Raw genomic sequence first — 23,056 nt, 5'->3', positions numbered from 1 at the left:
TTTCCAGAAAATTTTCAATGTACTTTGTCCAGATCCATCAGAGGAATCACCCTCTATATAGCAGCCATAGCCTTTCGAAATGTGTTTCTTAAATAAGACTTATATGTCAAATTGACTCCTGGATCCAGAGACTGCAGGATGGATGTTGTGTTAGCAGGCATGAAAAGAACATTTTCTTGTACATCTTCATCAGAGCTCCTAGGTGACTATGTACACTGTCAAAGGGCTACTAATTGGCCTACATTCAACATTGTTGTGTCTTAGGGAACAGGGAGGCCTGAGGAGAGTAGAGAGAGATGAGGGAACAGCAAGCTGGTACAGCAGTCAGAATGCATACAACATTTATTAACTTCACCTTATAGTAAGTAACATCAAAGGTCACTGATCATACATAACCATAACAGATATAATAATGAAAATGTGTGAAATATTATGAGAATTAACAAAAAGGGACAAAGAGTCACTAAGTGAGCACATGCTGTTGGAAAAATGAAACCAACAGACTTGCTTACTCCAGGGTTGCCGCAAACCTTCAATTTGGTAAAAAAAGAAAAAAGCCATGCAATTCCTGTGAAGTACAATAAAAAGGAGCCCAATAAAATGAGATATGCTTAAGAAAAAAAAAAAAAGATATGCTTATACATCTTACTAAAATTAAGTAAAGTAAGTTAAGATAAAGATAGTAAGCCCTACAACAACCACTAAGAAAATAATTCAAGAAAAATCGTTTTAAAAATCATAAAGGGCCGGGCACGGTGGCTCACGCCTGTAATCCCAAAACTTTGGGAGGCTGAGGTGGGCGGATCACGAGGTCAGGAGATCAAGACCAGCATGGCTAACACGGTGAAACCCTGTCTGTACTAAAACTACAAAAAAATTAGCCAGGCGTGGTGGCAGGCCCCTGTAGTCCCAGCTACTTGGGAGGCTGAGGCAGGAAAATGGCGTGAACCCAGAGGCAGAGCCTGCAGTGAGTCGAGATTGAGATATATATATATATCTCAATGTGAGTGAGTTGAGAGATATATATGTATCTCAAACATAAGAAAGGCCAGGCCAGTAAGCCAAACACCTGTAGCTCCCAGCACTTTGGGAGACTGAAGCAGGAGGATAGCTTGAGCCCAGGAGTTTGACACCAGCCTGGGCAACATAGCCAGTCACTACAAACAATAAAAAACTTAGGCATGATGGCATATGGCTATAGTCGCTGCTGCTTGTGAGGCTGAGCAGGAAGGATCACTTGAACCTGGGAGGTTGATGTTGCAGTGACCGTGACAGTGCCACTGCACTCCAGACAGGGTGACAGAGCAAGACCCTATCTCAAAAATAAAATAAAATAAAATAAAAATGAAAAATAAAAGAAATTAAAATGGTATACTAGAAAGTATCTGTAGGTGGTATCCAACTTAAAATCATTCTACTTAGAGTTTCTCAACTTTACCACCATGATGCAAACCCAACACACAATAGTACAATGGGGATGCTGGGCAGCGGCAGCAAGCCACAACTCCCAGTCAGCCATGCCATCATGAGACTAAACAACCAATGCTTGCTTGTCCAGTGTACCGTGTAGCCAGATGATTTCTCCCAACTGTAGGCTAATGTAAGTGTTCTGAGCATGTTTAAGGTAGGCTAGGCTAAGCCAAAATGTTAGATCAGTAAGGTATATTTCTTTCTTTTCTTTTTTTAGAGATGGGGTCTCACTATGTTGCCTAGGCTGCAGTGAAGTGGCTGTTCACAGGTGCAATAATCACAAACGAAAGCCTCAAACTCCTGGGCTCAAATAATCCTCCTGCCTTATTAGAATGTAAGCTCATCATAACTCAAGAAGCATCTGTACTTAAGATTAAAAAGGTAGGAAAAAAAAATAGGAACTAAGTAGGCATAAGAAGAAAAAAAAAAAAAAGGGCAGGCTGCCAACCCAGGACCAAGGGGTAAGGCCATGTCAATGGGCCTAGGGAACAGAATATCAAGCCACAGAGAACTATTTTTAAGTCTCAGAACTGAATGGAATTTGTCCTGCAGACTTATAAACCTGCTCTAAATCCCTATTTTCCTTCCAATTTCTCTCTTTTGGAATAGGAATGCTTCTCCGCCTGTCCCACCACTGCATCTCAGAAAGGTAACTTGTTTTCTATGTATCACAGGTTTAGAAATAGAAGTTGCTATTTTTTTTTTTTTTTAGACAGAGTCTCACTCTTGCCACCGAGGCTGGAGTGCAATGGCACAATCTTGACTCACTGCAACCTCTGCCTCCCGGGTTCAAGCGACTCTCCTGCCTCAGCCTCCCGAATAGCTGGGACTACAGGCAGGTGCCACCACACCCGGCTAATTTTTGCATTTTTAGTAGAGACAGGTTTCACTGTGTTAGCCAGGCTAGTCTTGAACTCGTGACCTCAGGTCATCTGCCCACCTTGGCCTCCCAAAGTGCTGAGATTACAGGTATGAGCCACCAGAGATGCCCAGCAGAGACAGAAATTTTGCTTCAGAATTAACCAAAGTCTTAACCCATCGCCAATTCAGATGATTCAGAAGATGAGATTTGGGACTTTCTGAGTTTATTATATTCAGGTAAGATGTGAGACTTACTTACAGAGTTTACATCAAAATGGATTAATACTTTTGGGGGATATTGGGATACAGCGCATCTATTTTGTATGTGGAAAGAACATAAATTTTGGGGGGGCCAGAAGGCAGTCTGCTATGGGTTGAATTGTGAATTGTGGTCCCCAAGAAATGTATGTGAAGTCCTTAACCCCCAGTATCTTAGAGAGTAACCTTATTTGGAAAAAGGATCATTGCAAATGTAATTTGGATGAGGTCACATGATGGAGTAGGGCAGGCCTCTAATCCAATATGACTCATCTCCTAATAAGAAGATAGCCATATGGAGACAGAAACAAAGGAAGAATGGAATGTGAAGACAGAAGCAGAGATTAGGGTGATTAAAAAAAGAAAAAGAAAAAAAAAAAAAAAACCTGTCAACCATTGACACCCATCACCAAAAGCTAAGAGGCATGGAATAGATTTCCCTTATGAGTTCTCAAAAGGATCCAACCCAGCTGATATCTTTATTTCAGACTTGTAGCCTCCTTAATTATGAGAAGAAATTTCTGCTGCTTTAAGCCACCCAGTTTGTGATATTTTGTTACAGCAGCCCTAGGAAACTACTACAGGAGATGTATGAAAAATTGGCTATGAGCTGGTCAGGTTTTAGAATTGGGTGATGAATGTATGCAGGGTGTTTGTTATATTATTGCTTACTGTTTTACATATTTGACAATTTCAGAAATAAATTCTTAATAAACAAAAGAATGTTATAATAAGTAGAGTAAGTATTAAAGTTTTAAAAGCAGAAGCAAACAAATTAGAAAACATTTGAATAAAATTGGAAATAAGCCCCAAAGCTGCTCTTTACATCAGGGATAAAAGAAATTGGTCAAGGCCAGCACAGTGGCTCACACCTGTAATCCCAGCACTTTCAGAGGCCAAGGTGGGCAAATCACCAGATATCAGGAATTTGAGACCAGCCTGGCCAACATGGCGAAACCCCGCCTCTACCAAAAATACCAAAAAAAAAAAAAAAAAAAATTAGCTGAGCGTGGTGGTGGACACCTATAATCCCAGCTACTCGGGAGGCTAAGACAGGAGAATGGCTTGAACTCGGGAGGAGGAGGTTACAGTGAGCCAAGATCGCACCACTGCACACTCTGTTGTCTGGGCAACAGAGTGAGACTCCATCTCAAAAAAAAAAGAAAAAAAAAATTTTGGTTAAGAGTTTAGATAAAGGAAAAAATTCCATTTAAATGTTTATGTGAAGAAAACCATAATGGATTACATGGCACAACAACAGCTTCAAAAAATTAAAACCAATTTGTAAACATTAATCATCACAGTTACTTATATTCCCTTAAAAATGATCTATATGCCCCTAGTGTCACATAAGACACGTTAATCTAGGAGTCTACTCACTCAGACTTTTTGCAACTAACATGCATTCCTTTGTTTCTTCATCACTGTGGGGAAAAGGTGGTACATACAAAAGGTTCTTGACATAACCCTATAAAAAGATTATCACATGGTATATTACCTGGGAACTTATATGGTCACAATTCCAGGATACGTCAATGCTTTCAACTTTCAAAAAAAAAATAAATTTGACCTATAATGGGGGGGCCAGTCAGGGGTAGGGGAGAAAGAGGCAAACTGTGTATCCTGGAACTTTGTAGCTGGAAAAAAATTACCAGCAGCAGCAGCCTGATCAAAACTGCAACTTCTTGCCCACCTGGACAACCCATCTCTCTTTTCTAGAAATTAGCATCTGTGCTCAATTTCTAATAATGGACTGGTGCCTAGGTATTCATGTTTGTCTAGGTGAAAATAGCTTCTAAATCCAGGTGCTTACACCAGAATTGCCCTCCTAGAAATTTAGGACTGAGACATCGAGTCAGTTACCTGTAGGGTAACGTGTAGAATCAGATTTCTCAAATTTGACCTGTCTTATTTTGATACCATGTTGCTCAGCAATGTAACCTCCCCTTAAGTATCAGTTTTTGTAAAATCTCCTAATCAATTTCTTATCAATTATATAAATACCTATCATCTAGAGTATTCCAGAAGCCAAACGAACATTTAAAAAAAAAAAAAAAAAAAAACAGAGATAGGGCCAGGCATAGTGGCTGACTATAATCCCAGCATTTTGGGGGCTGAGGTGGAAGGACAACTTGAGGCCAGGAGTTCACAACCAGCCTGGGCTATATAGCAAGATGCTGTCTCTCTACCAATTCTACCAATATTTTTTAAAAACTGAGTGTGGTGGTGGCACCTGTACTCCTAGCTACTTGGGAGACTGAGGTGGGAGGACCGATTGCTTGAGGCCCGCAGTTTGAGGGTATCATGAGCCATAATTGTTCACTGCACTCCACCACGGGGTGACGGAGTAAGACTCTGTCTCTAAATAAATAAATAAATATTACAAAAAGAAAAGCATTGAGACAGGTAATATTGGTGAGTGAGATTATAGATTTTAATCTCATGAACAATTTTAAGCTAGCTACTATACACTGCCATTTTCAAAAGTTTAGATTGGAATGCTTGCTGCCTTTGGTAGCTAAGAGAAAAGAAATAACAATGAGGGATATTATAGTGCCATTCTTCCACAGTCCTTATCAGATAAATAGGCCTTTGAGTCTTGGAATTGTTGGGAGTAAGAAAGCAAATAATATATCAAGTTGACAAGCACAAAAGACACAAAGAGACCAAGCATGGTGGCTCACGCTTGTCAATCCAACACTTTGGGAAGCCAAGGTTACGGGGTTGTTTGAATCCAGGAGTTCAAGACCAGCCTAGGCAACATAGTAAGATCCCATCTCTACAAAAAATAAAACAAAAGTAGCCAGACATGATGATGCATGCCTGTAGTCCCAGCTACTCAGGAGGCTGAGGTGGGAGGATCGCTTAAGGCTGGGAGGTCAAAGCTACAGTGAGCTGTAATTGCACCACTGCACTCCAGCCTGGGCAACAGTGAGAGACCATCTCGGAAAAAAAAGAAGTGGGGGAGGGGAGAAGAGACCACAAGAAATAAATATAATGAATAATAGTTTACTATTCCTGAGAAAAAGAGAATACCAAGTATAAGAGAATGTGTAACTAAGGGTTGGGGAGAGGGGGCTGGAGAGAGAGAACACATAGACAACAGAGAGAAGTCAAACAGGAAATTTCAAAATGAGAATCAGCTGATATATCAAAAAGAACAAATGAGTTTTTTTACAGATAGAACTGCAAGATTTTGCTTTTCAAAATGATTCAATTCTCCAGAAAAGAAAAATTAATGTAACTAAGTAACTAGTATAAAGTGCCAAGCAAAACTAAACATTTATTAGATATAGACAAATGCAAATATATTCAATGCTTTCATACAAATGTGAATATCTGGGGCCTTATTATCATCTTGTTAATATATGCCAGTGAACAATTTGTAGACACAAGACTTGTTTTACAAACAGGGTAATATGTTCCATGAACATAAGCCGGGAATTTAAAACTTAGTGTCTATCTCTTCATTCTAAGAAATGGTTCAATTAACTCTGTGTGTGTGTGTGTGTGTGTGTGTGTGTGTGTGTGTGTGTGTGTGTGTGTGTGTGTGTGTGTGTGTGTGTGTGTGTGTGTTCTATCTCAGGTAGTGGTGATGCACCTAGAACATATATTCTCGAAATGGAAAACTCATTCTGCTATTTCTTCCTCCCTCTTCTCTGTCACATTAAATTGATCACCAGGCTGGTCAGCTGAAGCTCTTACATATTACTGAATGTCTCTGTCCTGTTGTTCCTACTACTTCAGATCCTCATTAGTACCTCTGGGACACTGTCAGAGTCTAAACAGATTCTAGGTCTCTTGTCTCTTCTATCTTCCATCTCCCAATCCTCCTTCCCCTGATCCATTAGAATGACAGACCTAGGCAAATCCTTTCTGAACATAAAAACCCTTCAATAGAGATAAGCTTTAGGCTCCTTAACACGATGCATGAGGTGCCTGACCCTTGACAGTCTCTCTCAGCATTCTGCCTAGCACATTCAGGGTCCTAACAATACTACCCTTCTCCCTGCCACCATCCCAAATCCCTCCCCCTGCTCACCACTGTCCTTGTTATTTCCCACTTCAAAGTTTTTGCTCCTTCAATCTGTAAAATTAACAGCCACTCATGTGTTCCTTCCTTTCTCCTCTCTTCACAGTCAGCACCTGGAGGTTTCTTACTCTTAGGAAAAACTGCGACCTTTTCTAAGATACCTCCTCCCTCTTTCCTCAGTCCTGTTAAAGGTTCAGTGGACATTCACTGTACCTCAAAAATCCTTGCACATATTACTGTTTAACAATCACTGATTTATGCACATCTATCCACTATACAGACCTGGTACATACAAGAGGACAAGCCATAAATGAGGACAAGATGAATGGGCAGATAGATGAAATGTTTCGCTTCCCTATTTACCGGAAACCTCATTTTGGGGAGTCCTAAAATCCATAAAGAATATTTAGTGCTTTCAAAAATATCTTTTACTTGGCCAGGCACAGTGGCTTACACCTGTAATCCCAGCACTTTGGGAGGCTAAGGCTGCTGGATCACTTGAGGTCAGGAGTTCGAGCCCAGCCTGGCCAACATGGCAAAACCCCATCTCTACCAAAAATACAAAAATTAGCTGGGCATGGTGGTCCACGCCTATAATCCCAGCTACTCAGGAGACTGAGGCATGATGAGAATCACTTAAACCTGCGAGGCAGAGAGGGTGCACTGGGCCACGATCATACCACTGCACTCCAACCTGAGTGATACAGTGAGAATCCGCCTCAAAAAAAAAAAAAAAAAAAAAAAAAAATTAGCTGGGTGTGGTAGTGGATGCCTGTAATCCCAGCTACTCCAGGGGGCTGTGGCAGGAGAATCGCTTGAACCTGGAAGGCGGAGGTTGCAGTAAGCCGAGATTTCAGCACTGCACTCCAGCCTGGGCGACAGAACAAGACTCACTCTCAAAAAAAAAAAAAACAAAGTTCTGGCCAGCGCAGTGGCTCACAACTGTAATCCCAGCACCTCGGGAGGCCAAGGCAGGCGGATCACGAGATCAGGAGATCGAGACCATGGGAGGTTGAGGCAGGAGAATCGCTTGCACCTGGGAGATGGAGGTTGCAGTGAGCCAAGACTGAGCCACTGCACTCCAGCCTGGGCCACAAAGCGAGACTCCGTCTCAAAAAAAAAAAAAAAAATTGTTTACACAGACACTAAATATACTGATAAAAACTTAATTGCTATCCACTACTATTACTTTTGGAAAAAAATAAGGCGGAAACAGGTTAGCAATCTCTAAGACTTCCATTATGTTTAATCTTACAATTAGATGACATCATGTTTTTTGATGTTTTTGTTTGTTTCTCTGGCCTAGCTCATCCTTCCTATACTTATAAACACTCTTTACTTCAGGGCCATCCAATATAAAGGACTATTTAAGAATATACATATACATATACATATACATATACAAATGATATACTCATCATCTGCTAACTACTCTCTATGGAAACTGTAGCTTTCTAAAAATGAATGCTTCCTTAACTCTGAAGGATACAAGCTTCTACCCAAAAAAGTTCCCAAATCCCTTTGCTGCCACAATCTTCACATTTCTGAAAACTTATTAAAAGGTAATTTTTAGGCCGGGTGCCGTGGCTCACGCCTGTAACCCCAGCACTTTGGGAGGCCGAGACGGGCGGATCACGAGGTCAGGAGATTGAGACCATCCTGGATAACACGGTGAAACCCCATCTCTACTAAAAATACAAAAAAAATATTAGCTGGGCGTAGGGGCGGGCGCCTGTAGTCCCAGCTACACGGGAGGCTGAGGCAGGAGAATGGCGTGAACCCGGGGGACGGAGCTTGCAGTGAGCCGAGATCGCGCCACTGCACTCCAGCCTGGGCCACAGAGCGAGACTCCATCTCAAAAAAAAAAAAAAAAAAAAAGGTAATTTTAACAAAACATGTCAGTGAAATCATGAGTTAATGCATGTAACAGAAGAAAATATCGCGGATCACGAGGTCAGGAGATCGAGACCATCCTGGCTAACACGGTGAAACCCTGTCTCTACTAAAAAATACAAAAAAAACTAGCCGGGTGAGGTGGCGGGCGCCTGTAGTCCCAGCTACTCAGGAGGCTGAGGCAGGAGAATGGCGTGAACCCGGGAGGCGGAGCTTGCAGTGAGCTGAGATCCGGCCACAGCACTCCAGCCTGGGTGACAGAGCGAGACTCCGTCTCAAAAAAAAAAAAAAAAAAAAAAGCAGTCAAAAATATAAAAATAGGATCCAATGATTTAAATTTTACAAAAACTGGCCACTGGCCAGAGCTGCTAGCTCGCAACTATAATCCCAGCACTTTCAGAGGCTGAGGCAGGAGGATTCCTTGAGACCAAGAGTTAGAGACCTCCCTGGGCAACATAGGGAGATCTTGTCTCTATAAAAAATAAATAGACCAGGCGCACTGGCTCACACCTGTAATCCCAGAACTTTGGGAGGCAGCCAAGGCGGGCGGATCACTTGAGGCTGGGAGTTCAAGCCCAGCCTGACCAATGTGGCGAAAACCTCTCTACTAAAAATGCAAAAAAAATTAACCGGAAGTGGTGATGCATGCCTGTAATCCCCGGCTACTTGGGAGGCTGAGGCACGAGAATTGCTTAAATCCAGGAGGCAGAGGTTGCAGTGAGCCAAGAGTGAACCACTGTACTCCAGCCTGGGTGACAGAGCAAGACTCTGTCTCAAAAAACACAACCAACCAACCAAACAAATAAACAAAGGAAGTTAACCTATGAGGACACAAAGGGATTAGAATGATACACAACGAACTTTGCGGATTTGGGGTAAAGGGTGGAAATGGGGTGAGAGATAGAAGACTACACATTGGGCACAGTGTAAACTGCTTGGGTGATGGGTACACCAAAACCTCAGAAATCACCACTAAAGAACTTAGTCATGTAACCAAACACCATGTGCTCCCCCAAAACCTATTAAAATTAATAAATATTTTAAAAACTGGCCATTATATATTTAACAACATGTAAAAAATTTCACAGGTCAATACAGTGAATTCTCTGCTATTTAGATATACAATAAAGATATTCCAGCAAATTGTTTTCCTAGTACTCACAAAATTTCATTTTTTCTAAATTCCACAATGTTCTAGTCACATAGCACTATTTTTTATTCTCTGAACATGCCTACCACTTCTTCCCTTTGCACCTGCTACCCTAGGTTATGTCACTTTCTCTGTCTGCAATTTTTATTTGATCCTTTTCTGCACAGGTCAAATGCCTAATTATTCTGCAAAGCCCTAGAAGCTCTTTGTACGCCTTACTCAATTCCTGAGACAAGAATAATCCCTCCTTTCAATATTTACCCATAATACTCCATTCGGCCTTATTGTTATGTAATATATATTTTAATTTTCATACATTTATTTATTTGTCTTCCTACTTGAGGAGGGGAAACCCCCTATTTTATTTATCCTTGAATTCCTGGTGTCTAACACAATGCTTGATACAAAGTAGGACCATAGCAAATGCCCAGTAAATAAATATTCCCAAACGTATCCTTTATTACCTATCATCCATTAAGGACTGATGTCTTCAAAACCATTTTGCAATCATTCCTGTCATTTCAGAATTGCATGCCCCATTATTAGGCATAAAGAATATACATGAACAAAATCTTATTATTAACTTTTTTTATTTTTTGAGACAGGGTCTCACTCTGTCACCTAGTCTGGAGTACAGTCACACAATCATAGCTCACTAGAGCCTTGACCTCCCAGACTCAAGTGATCCTCGCACTTCAGCCTCTCGAGTAGTTGGGAGGGACTACAGGCGAGCACCACCATGCCCGGCTAATTGTTTTTCTTCTTTGCAGAGGTGGGGTCTCAGAATGTTGTCCTGGCTGGTCTGGTACTCCTGGGCTCAAGCAATCCTCCCACTTCAACCTCCCAAAGTACTGAAATTATGGGCGTGAGCCACCACACCCAGTTCATTAACTTTTTTTCTTTTTTGTTTTTTGTTTCTTTGCTTGCTGTTCGTTTTTGAACAGGGTCTTGTTCTGTTGCCCAGGCAGGGGTGCAGGGGCACAATCACAGTTCACTGCAGCCTCGACCTCCTGGGCTCAAGGGATCCTCCCACTGCAGCTTCTTGAGTAGCTGGACTACAGACGCATGTGCCTCCCCACACCTGGCTAAATTTTATCTTTTTTGTAGAGAAGGGGTCTTGCTTGTTGTCCAGGCTGGTCTCAAACTTCTGGACTCAAGCGATACTCCTGCCTGGGCGTCCCAAAGTGCTAGGACTACAGGCATGAGCCACTGAGCCTATTCTAACACTAAGTAGAACAAAACAAATCAACAACAAAAATCCAACAAACATAAAGCGATCGCATATAAGAAAAGCTATAAAAAGGAAAGAAATAGAAAGAAGAAAAAAAGTAAACTTGATAAACAGATACACCATGTTTCTGGAAGGAAAGAGTCAATATTATAAAAAAATTCATCCCTGAAACAGTATTTCACTGTAACTCTAATACAGTCTAAATTGTGCTTTTATTAGTCCTAATGTTCATCTAGAAAAATAAATACATGACAATATTTGTCTTACCATGTACTAAAACGTATATAAAGCCATAACAATTTAAAATAGTGTGGTACCAGAATAAAAATAGACACACCAATGGAACACAAAAAAAGTCCAGAAACATACTCAAGCATTGAAGAATTTAGTAATGATTCAAACAATATTTCAAATCACACTGGAAAACAGATTATTCAGCAATAGTGTTGGAAAAGTTGACTAACCAGGTGGGAGGGGAAAGTTAGGCACATATCTTACCATATTCTAAAATTAATTCTAGGCTAATAAAATACTTATATCTAAATAGTTCCTTCTTTGGTCTACCCTCGCTCCTTTTCTACTTGAACACTTTAGTCTTAAAGCCATGAGATGGGGCTGGGCATGGTGGCTCATGCCTGTAATCCTAGCACTTTGGGAGGCCAGAGCAGGCAGATCACTTGAGCTCAGGAGTTCAAGACTAGCCTGGGCAACATGATGAAACCTCAACTCTACAAAAAAATACAAAAAACTTAGCTGGGTGTGATGGGTACACCTGTAGTCTCACCTACTTAGAGGGCTAAAGTGGAAGGACTGCTTGAGCCCAAGAGGTGGAGGCTGCAGTGAGCCAAAACTGCACCACTGCACTCCAGCCTGGGTGACAAAGTGAGCCCTGTCTCAAAAAAAAAAAAAAGGCCATGAGGTGGGTTCAAGCATAGTAATTATCCATGCTAGGGAGGAGGGGGCAGTCCAATACAAGTATAAGAGCCTGAGTAAGGTTGGCTCCCCTAAGGGGCTGGGGATAGTGGTGGGGATAATCTCAGAGCAAGGTGAAAAGATTAACCAAAGTGGAAGTAGTGAACTGAAGCTGAATATCAAATCCCAAGAGGGGTGAAAAGGACTGGCATGCAGGAAAGCAGCAGCAACCCTGAACTGGGTTAGAATAGCATCTGCATTAGGTGGAGCAGCAACAGAAGGTATGTCAAAACAGGAGGTTGATCAAATAAGTAAACTATTAAAAATAGTAAGAGTCAGGTTTCTGTCTGAGAATCATAAACATGGGGGAAAAAATTAAAATGAACCCTGTTTTGTTGGGCTAGATTTGGAGAAGTTACCATAAGCATATGGAGTTCAATATATAGAGATGGTTACAGTAATAGAGAGGTGTGTGTGTATGTATATTCACATAATGAATCAAAAGTATTGTGTGACCTCACAGCTTGTTCTTTTTTTTTTTTTTTTTGAGACAGAGTCTCACTCTGTTGCCCAGGCTGGAGTGCAGTGGTACAATCTCGGCTCACTGCAACCTCCAACTCCCAGGTTCAAGCAATTCTCCTGTCTCAGCCTCCTGCGTAGCTGGGATTACAGGTGTCCACCACCATGCCCAGCTAAATTTTTTTTTTTTGAGATGGAGTCTCACTCTGTCGCCCAGGCTGAGGTACAGTGGTGCAATCTCAGCTCACCGCAACCTCTGCCTCCCAGGTTCAAGCAATTCTCCTCCCTCAGCCTCCTGAGTAGCGGGAATACAGGTGCCCACTACCATGTCTGGCGAATTTTTGTATTTTTTAGTAGAGACGGGGTTTCACCATCTTGGTCAGGCTGGCCTTAAACTCCTGACCTCATGATCCACCTGCCTGGGCCTTCCAAAGTGCTGGGATTAGAGATGTGAGCCACCGGGCCCAGTCAATTTTTTTTTTTTTTTTTTTGAAACAGAATCTCACTTCGTGAGCCATATCTCTTCCTATATATATTCAAGTATTTATATTTATCTATATAGTGGTTGTGGTAGGGATTATAATTTTCTTATCAGTAAATTCAGTCTACTGAGTGTACCACTCTTTTTTTTTTTTCTTTTTGAAACGGACTCTTGCTGTGTTGCCCAGGCTGGACTGCAGTGGCACTATCTCGGCTCACTGCAACCTCCACCTCCCAGGTTCAAGCAGTCCTCCTGCCTCAGCCCCCTGGGTAGCTGGGACTACTGAGTAACTGGGACTAGTAGAGATGGGGTTTCACTGGCCAGGCTGGTTTCAAACTCTGGACCTCAAGTCATCCCGCTGGTTTCGGCCTCCCAAAGTGCTAGGATTACAGGCCTGAGCCATCACGCCTGGCCCACAGTTTTCTACATAGATATAGAAACAATATAGATGTGAATTTATAGAAATATGTATCTCTGCAGGAATGCACACACACATACACACACATTTCCTAGCCATGCTGACTGAGAGTAGCAATAACCCACACCTAGCACCCACTTTGGCTCCTAAATATTATTCTTGCCTAAAAGAAATCAAGGCTCCTCAGAGAAATGGTGATTTCAGAACCACAGCAGGAATAATACAAGATGAGCTTAGATTATACTGCTGTGTCAGAAGTAGAGAAATGCTTCTCTGAAATGATAGGTCAAAAGACACAGAAGTCAGCTTAAAGAGGTCCCACCAGGCAAACCTGAGACAGTATGAACATCAAAATAAATGACATTAGTGGAATATGACTTATTAAAATAAAATAGCATAAGTCCATACTAATAGAAATACTAGGGAGTAAAAAAAGCTTTACCTTACAGTGGAATGTCAACTGATGAATGTAAAAGAAAGGGTGAAATTAGAAAACCTTGCCATCAATCCTAGTCATAAATTAGGTCAACAGACATCAATGAATGCTAAAATTAGTGAGGAAAAGGCACAAGGAACAAGATGTTTATATACGAAGAACTTCCCCCACAAAATCCACACTGACTATGAAGAGAAAAAAGATTAACCTCACAGTGGAGAAACCTGACAGACACACCTTAACCAAGTGATCAAGGAAAAACTGAAATCATGTACCACCTGATAGGATGCAAACAAAAGAACACAGAATCATACATGCGATACTCCTGCTAAAAACATAACTGTAGGCCGGGCGCGGTGGCTCAAGCCTGTAATCCCAGCACTTTGGGAGGCCGAGGCGGGCGGATCACGAGGTCAGGAGATCGAGACCATCCTGGCTGACACGGTGAAACCCCGTCTCTACTAAAAAATACAAAAAACTAGCCGGGCGAGGTGGCAGGCGCCTGTAGTCCCAGCTACTGGGGAGGCTGAGGCAGGAGAATGGCGTGAACCTGGGGGGCGGAGCTTGCAGTGAGCTGAGATCCGGCCACTGCACTCCAGCCTGGGCGGCAAAGCGAGACTCTGTCTCAAAAAAAAAAAAAAAAAAAAAAAAACATAACTGTATTTAATCATGATGAAACATCAGGCAAATCCAAATAGGGGGTCATTCTACAAAGTAACTGGCCTGTTATATTCAGAAGTATCAAAGTTATGAAACTCAGGGAAAGACTGAGTTACTATTTGAGATTTTAAAAGACCAAAGAGGCCCGGGCGGGGTGGCTCACACCTGTAATCCCAACACTTTGGGAGGCTGAGGCAGGCAGATCACTTGAGGCCAGGAGTTCAAGAGCAACCTGGCCAATATGGCAAGAGCCTGTCTTTACTAAAAGCACAAAAAAATTAGCTGGATGTGGTGGTGCAAACCTATAATCCCAGCTACTCAGGGGCTGAGGCACAAGAATCACTTGAACCCAGGAGGTGGAGGCTGCAGTGAGCCGAGATTGCACTACTGCACTCCACCCTGGGTGACAGAGCAAGACTCTGTACAAAAATAAAAATAAATAAAAAGGCCAAAGAGTCAAAATGCAGTTTGTGATTCTTTTGCTATAAATATGTCTACAGAAACATGAATGGGTTCCAAAGATCAGACAGTAATAATGTATCACTGTTAATTTCCTTATTTTGATGGCATATTGTATATTCCCAAGAGAATATCCTTCTTTATGGGAAATTCTGAAGTATTCAGGGGCGACAGCATATTATATTGGTAAGTTACTCTCAAATGGTTTAGGGAAGAGTTCTTTTGTACTATTCCTGCAACCTGTTTGTAAGTTTTAATGCTTTTAAAATTAAAAACAAAAACAAGGTTTTTAAAAATGAACTTCCAAAGCACTAAAAAAAAACAAAAAGTACATTAATATAAAGATTTTCTTTGCAAAGCATCAAAGGCAGAAACAATAAAGAGTATTTGCATAAATGACCTCAAAAATGTAAACTTCTGCATTAGAAAAAATTAACCTGCTAGAATACCAACAACTATGAAAATGTAATAAAATTAAAAACCAAACATTAAATTATGGGAAAAAACACGCACAACAAATATATAAGACAAAATAATATGATCTCTAAAACACTTTGTAAAAAAAATTATAATATTAAAACAAACAGATATGGAAAGGTCAATTAACATACATGAATAATCCTCAAAAAAAAAAAACTTTAAAATAATTAACCTTACCAGTACTCAAATAAACTCATTCAAACATTTTAATAATTTTTTTACTAGAAAGAATAGCAAAGTTTTTAAAAGGGTAACACAGTGTACCTAACATAATATAGAGTTATGAGCAATCTCACATATAGCTTAATACAGGGTAACTTCTGGAGGACAATTTCACACAATGTATTTACTGAAGCTTCCAAAATGTCCACACACTTTTACACAGATGCTAGCAGTGTACACTAAATGCCAGACATCAAACTAGGCCCTTCAACCACAAAGGGTTGCTTAATTAAATTTACAGTTTGTTAAATCTCATGATATTCTGTATTACAGACTAAGTATCTATTTAAAATACAGCAGAAACACAATTTATTGACACACAAAAGATGCTGTGTAAGTTTCAAAAGCAAACAAAAAATATAAGCAAAAACAATTCAATTTTTTTGTAAGTATATACTATAAGCAAAAATACACAGGAAAAAACCTGGATGAGCTTGAATGAGAAGATTATGAATGATTTTTGTCTTATATTTATTTACTTGTCTGTATTTTCAAGTTTTTAAAATAAATATTAATTACCTAATAAGAAGTTTTTTTACACAAAAACATTTAAAATCTTAAAGCTGGCTGCTATTTCTTCCAAGGATGGAATGTGTACCTTCAATTAAATAGTAAAACTATATTTAAAGGCACATTGGGTAATGGTGAAACCTAAAATGGAGAGGAGAATAAAACAATAATATAATATGTACTAAATGAAGAAAAATATACAAGAAAAAAGCACACTTTTTTTTTTTAAGGTCAACAATAAAAACCATATCTTGGGGTACAAATAACTTTGGCAGGGGAGACAAGTAACATTCTAATACAGGACTGTTTTTCAAAAAAGAATGTGATACACTGTAATGAATATTATGCAAAATAATAATTAATTCAAATTTAACAGACTCTTGATACTTGAAAGAACAAAAGAAGTAGATAATTCCTAAAAGGCCGATCTCTAAGGATTAAAATATCCTGTAAATCGTAGAATACTAAATACCTAGGTTACTATAAAAGGTAAGACAGTTTTGCTTGCTTTGTACTCCTGTGACCTTAGTAACATATTAATAACATTTTAATAACTGTAGTTTGGTGTAGTAATTTGGCGCGGTGGCTCAAGCCTGTAATCCCAGCACTTTGGGAGGCCGAGACGGGCGGATCACGAGGTCGGGAGATCGAGACCATCCTGGTTAACACGGTGAAACCCCGTCTCTACTAAAAAGTACAAAAAACTAGCCGGGCGAGGTGGCGGGCGCCTGTAGTCCCAGCTACTCGGGAGGCTGAGGCAGGAGAATGGCGTGAACCCGGGAGGTGGAGCTTGCAGTGAGCTGAGATCCGGCCACTGCACTCCAGCCTGGGTGACAGAGCGAGACTCCGTCTCAAAAAAAAAAAAAAAATCTCCCCTAAATTTGATGGAGATCTGTAATTTTAAAAACACAAAAACTTCCTTTCTACTTCCCAGCAGTGATATTTAAACAGTAATAAAATAATATCCACTGTACCTTATTATAACGATCATGCGGAACAGACTGTAAAACAATTGGTTCCATTGTGGAAACATTGGCAAATTGTACCTCTGGAATATACAGGGCACAAACCACATGGGCCCAACCTAAAAATAAATAAATAAATGTCATATTTTCAGTTTTATCAAAAGCAAATTAACATTATTAACTTCCTTAACAGATCCCTCAAATGTCTGTTGAAACAAATGCACAACAAGGACATTAACAAATTCTCATTGCTGTCTTACTTCCATTGCTTGAGAATACTCAAACCACTACTAAAACAAAGCATTCTTATCATTTCCCCAGTTATGATGTACAGTAATATAAATAAAGGGAAACATTCATAAATTCAGATGTCGGCACTAACACTTCTTATACAGGCGACCAAATATTCACATCAACACTACCTCTGAGAACCACTATAAAAGGAGTTTTTAAAAGTTTAATACTTATGATAAAATTTAATAATTTAATCTTAATCATTTTAAACATCAACATGAAATTATTTTTATCTTAGTGTCAATATTTTTAATATTAGTAATAATCATTTCACTATTTTAATTTGAAGTGTGTTAAATTTCATATGAAATATATATGTATATATTTTTTTGAGACAGAGTTTCACTACTGTTGCCCAGGCTGGAGTGCAATGGTGCGATCTCGGCTCACCGCAACCTCTGCCTCCCGGATTCAAGCAATTCTCCTGCCTCAGCCTCCCAACTGAAGGTATTAAAGAGCTGATATGATAGTGAGGAGTTTCTGGGCTGAAACTGGAAGAGAACGAAAGTTCTAGGTATAGTTTTTGGCCACTTTTGCCCGGGGGACATTTGCCTATTTCAGAGAAAGCAGTGGTGAGGATGAAGGGTACTTTTTTTTTTTTTTTTTTTTTTTTTTGAGAGAGTTTCACTCTTGTGGCCCAGGCTGGAGTGCAACGGAGCAATCTCGGCTCACTGCAACCTTTGCCTCCCAGGTTCAAGCAATTCTCCTGCCTCCGCCTCCCAGGATTACAGGCATGCACCACCACACCTGGCTAAATTTTGTATTTTTAGTAGGGGTGGGGTTTCTCCATGTTGGTCAGGCTGGTCTTGAACTCCCGACCTCAGGTGATCCACCCAACTCAGCCTCCCAAAAAGCTGGGATTACAGGCGTGAGCCACTGCACCAGGCCTGAAGGGTACTTTTGACAGACTCAGAGGCCTAACAGTACAGGGATGTACATTCACAACCAACCAAGAGAAAAAGGGAACAAGTAAACCCCTCTCCTTTCAGATGCAACACTGAAGGGCAAACCAGGGGTAAGAATACACTAAAAGTACATAGACCCTCAAAGAGACTACACCAGGGCTCTGACCATCTCAAACTCTGAAATTTGACCAAGATAATCTTAAATTACAACCCCCAAGGCACCAAGCAGATGCAAATATACATCTATCCTCTCTAAAAGAAAATAGTATCATCTTGGCTACAAATAATTTCTACCCTTTTTTTTTTCTGAGACAAAGCCTTGGTCTGTCACCCAGGCTGGACTGCACTGGCATAATCTCGGCTCACTGCAACTTCCTCCCAGTTCAAGCAATTCTCCTGCCTCAGCCTCCCAAGTAGCTGGGATTGCAGGTGCCCACCATCACAGCTGGCTAATTTTTGTATTTCTAGTAAAGACGGGGTTTCATTATGTTGACCAGGCTGGTCTTGAACTCCTGACCTCAAGTGATCCGCCAGTCTCAGCTTCCCAAAGTGGTGGGAATACAGATATAAGATACCACACCCAGCCTAAAATTTCTTAATTACATATAATTTCCAGCACAATAAGTACCAAACACATGGACAAGACAATATGAACGAAAATAAGGAGAAACAAGAAAATCAAAACAGATCAGTATTTGAGTTATCAGATAAAGATTTTAAAATAAGTATGCTTACTATGATCAAGTACACACAAGACAAAATTCTAAATTGATGCAAAGAACTGAAAACTATAATAATAAATTAAAATTCCAGAAGTAAAGCGCAAATTTAGAAATCAGCCAGGCACAGTGGCTCACATCTGTAAGCCCAGTACTTTGGAAGGCTGAGGCGGATCGCTTGATCAGGAGTTCAAGACAACCCTAGGCAATAAAGTGAGACCCCATCTCCACAAAAAAAAATAATGAGCCAGGTGCGGCGGCATGCACCTATAGTCCCAGCTACTCAGGAGGTTAAGGTGGGAGGATTGCTTGAGCCCAGGAGTTGGAAGTTGCTGTGAACTATAATTGTGCCACTGCAATCCAACCTGGGTGATAGAGACCCTATCTCAAGAAGGAAAAAAAAAAAAAAAATCAATGGGTGGGATTAACAATGGTTTAGACATGGATCAAAAGAGAATTAGTACGAACAAAACAGGTCAGAAGAAATCCAGAATGTTAGCACAAAACACAAAAGTAAGAAATATAAAAAATGGAATAACACATGAAAAATGTAATAGGCAGACGGGTCTAACACACACGTAATCAGAATCTCAGAGAAATATAAGAGAGAAAAATGGCATGAAAGCAGTATCTGAATTGATAATACCTGAAAATTTTCCAGAACAGAAGACCCAAAGCCACTGACTGAAGAACCACTACAAATCAGAGTAATATAAGATATACACCAAGGGACATTAATAAAACTACAGAAAACTAAGGGAAAGAAATGAAAATCTTAAAGACAAAAGGCAAATTATCAAACGAAAAACTAGGTAACTAAATAAAGCCAGAAAACATTTTTTTAAAAAAAGATTTCCATTAAAGGAAACACCAAACAATTTTCCTTGAGTAATAGGAAAATGATTCCAGAAGGAAGTTCAGAACTGAAGAAAAATATAAAGAGCGATAAACATGTAGGTACATTTAATATATGATGAACATATAGAACAATAACGCCTTCACACTCATTTACAATACAAATGACCATTAAATATTAAAACACTGGAAAGGTTTGTGAATGTATGCAATTTTTGTATAAAACTATAACAAAGACTGGAAAAGGAACAGATAAACGAAGTCTATATGGTTTCATTCTACATTTCGTGTTAAGTGGTACACACAGGCCGGGTGCGGTGGCTCATGCCTGTAATCCCAACACTTTGGATAGCCAAGGTGGGCAGATCACTTGAGGCCAGGAATTTCAGACGAGCCTGGCCAATATAGCGAAACCATGTCTCTACTAAAAATACAAAAATTAGCTGAGTGTGGTGGTGTGTGCCTATAGTCCCAGCTACTCCGGAGGCTGAGGCAGCAGGACTGCTTGAACCCAGGAGATGGAGGTTGCAGTGAGCCGAGATAGTGCCACTGCAGTCCAGCCTGGGCAACACAGCAAGAGTCCGTTTCAAAAAGAAAAAAAAAAAAAAAAGTGGTACACTCAGTAGACTGAATTTACTGATAAGAAAATTATAATCCCTACCACAACCACTATATAAATAAATATAAATGCTTGAATATATATAGGAAGAGATACGGCCAAGAAGGCAATTTAAGGCAATTTAATATAATTAATTAAATTTACATGCAATACTAACCAGTTGCATTGTTAAACTGACTAAAATACAGCACTAAAAAAAATCACAAAGAGAACAAAGAGAAATGAGAAATAAGAGGGAAAATCAATGTTAAGAACAAATAGCAGAAGACTTCTACTTCTGTCCAAGATAGACTAAGATGTTCAAGAGAAAGCCACAAGGGAAACTGGAAAATGTCTTGAACGGAATGGCAACAAACATGAAATTTATCAGAACTTGAGACGTAGGCTGGGGGCAGTGGCTCACGCCTCTTAATCGCTTGAGCTCAGGAGTTCGGGACCAGCCTGGGCAACATGGTGAGACCCTGTCTCTACAACAAATACAAAAAACATTCGCTGGATAAGGTGGCATGCACCTGTACTCCCAGCTACTTTAGGGCCTAAGGTAGGAGGATCGCTTGAACCCAGGAGGTCGAGGCTTCAGTGAGCCAGGATCACACCACTGCCCTCCAGCCTGGGTGACAAACTAAGGCCCTGTCTCAAAACAATAACAACAGCAGCAAAAAAAAAAAAAAAACAACAACTTCTGGGATTCAATAAAAGCAATAGAGAACAACTTACAGCATATATATTTTCATTAGAAAAGAAAATCTAAATTAAAAGACCTAAGGTTCCACCTTTATAAGTTAGAAAAGAAGAGGAATATATAACACATAGTAAGTAGTAGGAAGGAAATAATAAAGAGCAGAAGTTTAACAAAATAGAAAACAGGGAGATGAAATAAAAATTAACAAAGCCCAAAACTTTCTTTAAAAAGGTCAACAAAATTGAACAATTCTATTTGGACTGGTCAAAAAAATAAAAATAAAAACAAAGAAAAAACCAGAACACAAATCGCCAACATCAGGAATAACAATGAGGTAATTACTGCCAATGCTAGCAAAATTAGCAAAATAATAATAAAGTACTATTGGCGGCCAGGCATGGTGGCTTGCACCTGTAATCCCAGCACTCTGGGAGGCCAAGGCAGGTGGATCACCTGAGGTCAGGAGATCAAGAGCAGACTGGCCAAAATGGTGACATCTCTACTGAAAATACAGAAATTAGCTGGGCGTGGTGGTGCCTGCATGTAAACCCAGCTACTCGGAGGCTGAGGCAGAGAATCACTTGAACCCGGGAGGTGAAGTCTGCAGTGAGCCGAGATCATGCCACCATTGCACTCCAGCTTGAGTGACAAAGCAAGACTCCATCTCAAAATAATAATAATAATAATAATAATAATACTATTGGCAACGTCAGTCCAACAATTTCAGCAACTTATACAAAGAAGTCAAATTTCTTGGAAAAATAGACTGCACCAAAATTGACTTAAGTATACAAAAATAGGCTGGGCCCAAGGGCTCACGCCTGTAATCCCAACACTTTGGGAGGATCAGGCAGGAGGACAGCTTGAGCCCAGATGTTCGAGACCAGCCTCGGCAACAAAGCAAGACCACTTCTCTCTACAAAAAATACAAAAAGAAAAAAATATTAGCCAGGCATGGTGTGCCTGTGGTCCCACCTATTCAGGAGGCTGAGGCAGGAGGATCACTGGAACCCAGTAGTTTGAAGCTGCAGTGAGCTATGACTGCATCACTGCACTCTATCCTGGGCAACAAAGACAAACAGGAAGAGGAAGAGGAAGAAGAAGAAAAAGAAGAGGAGGAAGAGGAGGAAGAGGAGGAAGAGGAAGAAGAGGAAGAGGAGGAAGAGGAAGAAGAAGAAGAGGAAGAAGAGGAAGAGGAAGAAGAGGAAGAAGAAGAGGAAGAGGAAGAGGAGGAAGAGGAAAAGGAGGAAGAGGAAGAGAGGGAGGGAAGGAAGGAAGGAAGAAAGCAAGGAAGGGAGGGAGGGAGGGAGGGGGGAAGGAAAGGGGAAAAAGGAAAGGGGAAAAAGGGAAAGGAAATAGGGAAAGGAAGAAGGGAAAGGAAGAAGGGCAGGGCAGGGCAGGGCAGGGCAGGGCAGGGCAGGGCAGGGAGAAAAAGGAATGTCCCTACACTTTTGCCAAAAAACGAATTAATCAAAAATTTTCCCAGAAAAGTTTCAGTTTCTCATGAAGTTCTATATAGAATTCAAAGAAAAATAACACCAAATTTACACAAACTGTTTCATTTTAAGTGACCAGCATAATCCTCAACAAACACCTGACAAAACCACTATAATTCTTAAACAGAGAATTAAAGTACATGACAAAAATAAAATATATGTCAGGATAAGGGCAAGTGAATTTACAGTATCCTAAGAGTTTTAGAGGATTCAGAAAGGAAAAAAAGCACAAAGTAACGTTAACTTTTTTTAAGCTAATAGAGAGGGTAGAATGGAATGAGTGAAACAAATCAGAATAGGAAAGACAAATACAAAACATTTAATGGAAAGTTTATACCAGGTGCAGGGATTCCAACATTCTCAAAGCTGAGGCAGGAAGATCACTTGAGCCCAGGACTACAAAGCTACAGTGAGCTAGGATCCTGCTACTTGCACTCCATCCTGAACTACAGAATGAAAACCTGTCACTTAAAAAAAACAAAACTTCAGAATAGTGAAGGTCTTTCTAACTAATAACTCAAAATACAG

The 23,056-nt window shown here is 40.3% G+C and overlaps 1 protein-coding gene across 14 annotated transcripts in view; it reads right to left on the bottom strand.

The window, feature by feature from the left end:
• The window catches only part of MLLT10 (MLLT10 histone lysine methyltransferase DOT1L cofactor), a 219,681-nt gene that overhangs the window by 135,204 nt on the left and 61,421 nt on the right, over positions 1 to 23,056 (bottom strand). For all 14 annotated transcript variants that reach the window (XR_007728788.1, XM_050804023.1, XM_050804025.1 and 11 more), the window contains one exon: positions 16,968 to 17,077. Coding sequence is in view for 13 of the 14 variants with exons in the window: in XM_050804023.1 (XP_050659980.1) it covers positions 16,968 to 17,077 (110 nt within the window). In the remaining variant the exon portion in view is untranslated. The remainder of the gene's footprint in view (positions 1 to 16,967; positions 17,078 to 23,056) is intronic.

The sequence above is a fragment of the Macaca thibetana genome, chromosome 9 (assembly GCF_024542745.1).
Source record: "Macaca thibetana thibetana isolate TM-01 chromosome 9, ASM2454274v1, whole genome shotgun sequence".
Taxonomy (NCBI): domain Eukaryota; kingdom Metazoa; phylum Chordata; class Mammalia; order Primates; family Cercopithecidae; genus Macaca; species Macaca thibetana.
This window is presented reverse-complemented; position numbering and strand designations above follow the sequence as displayed.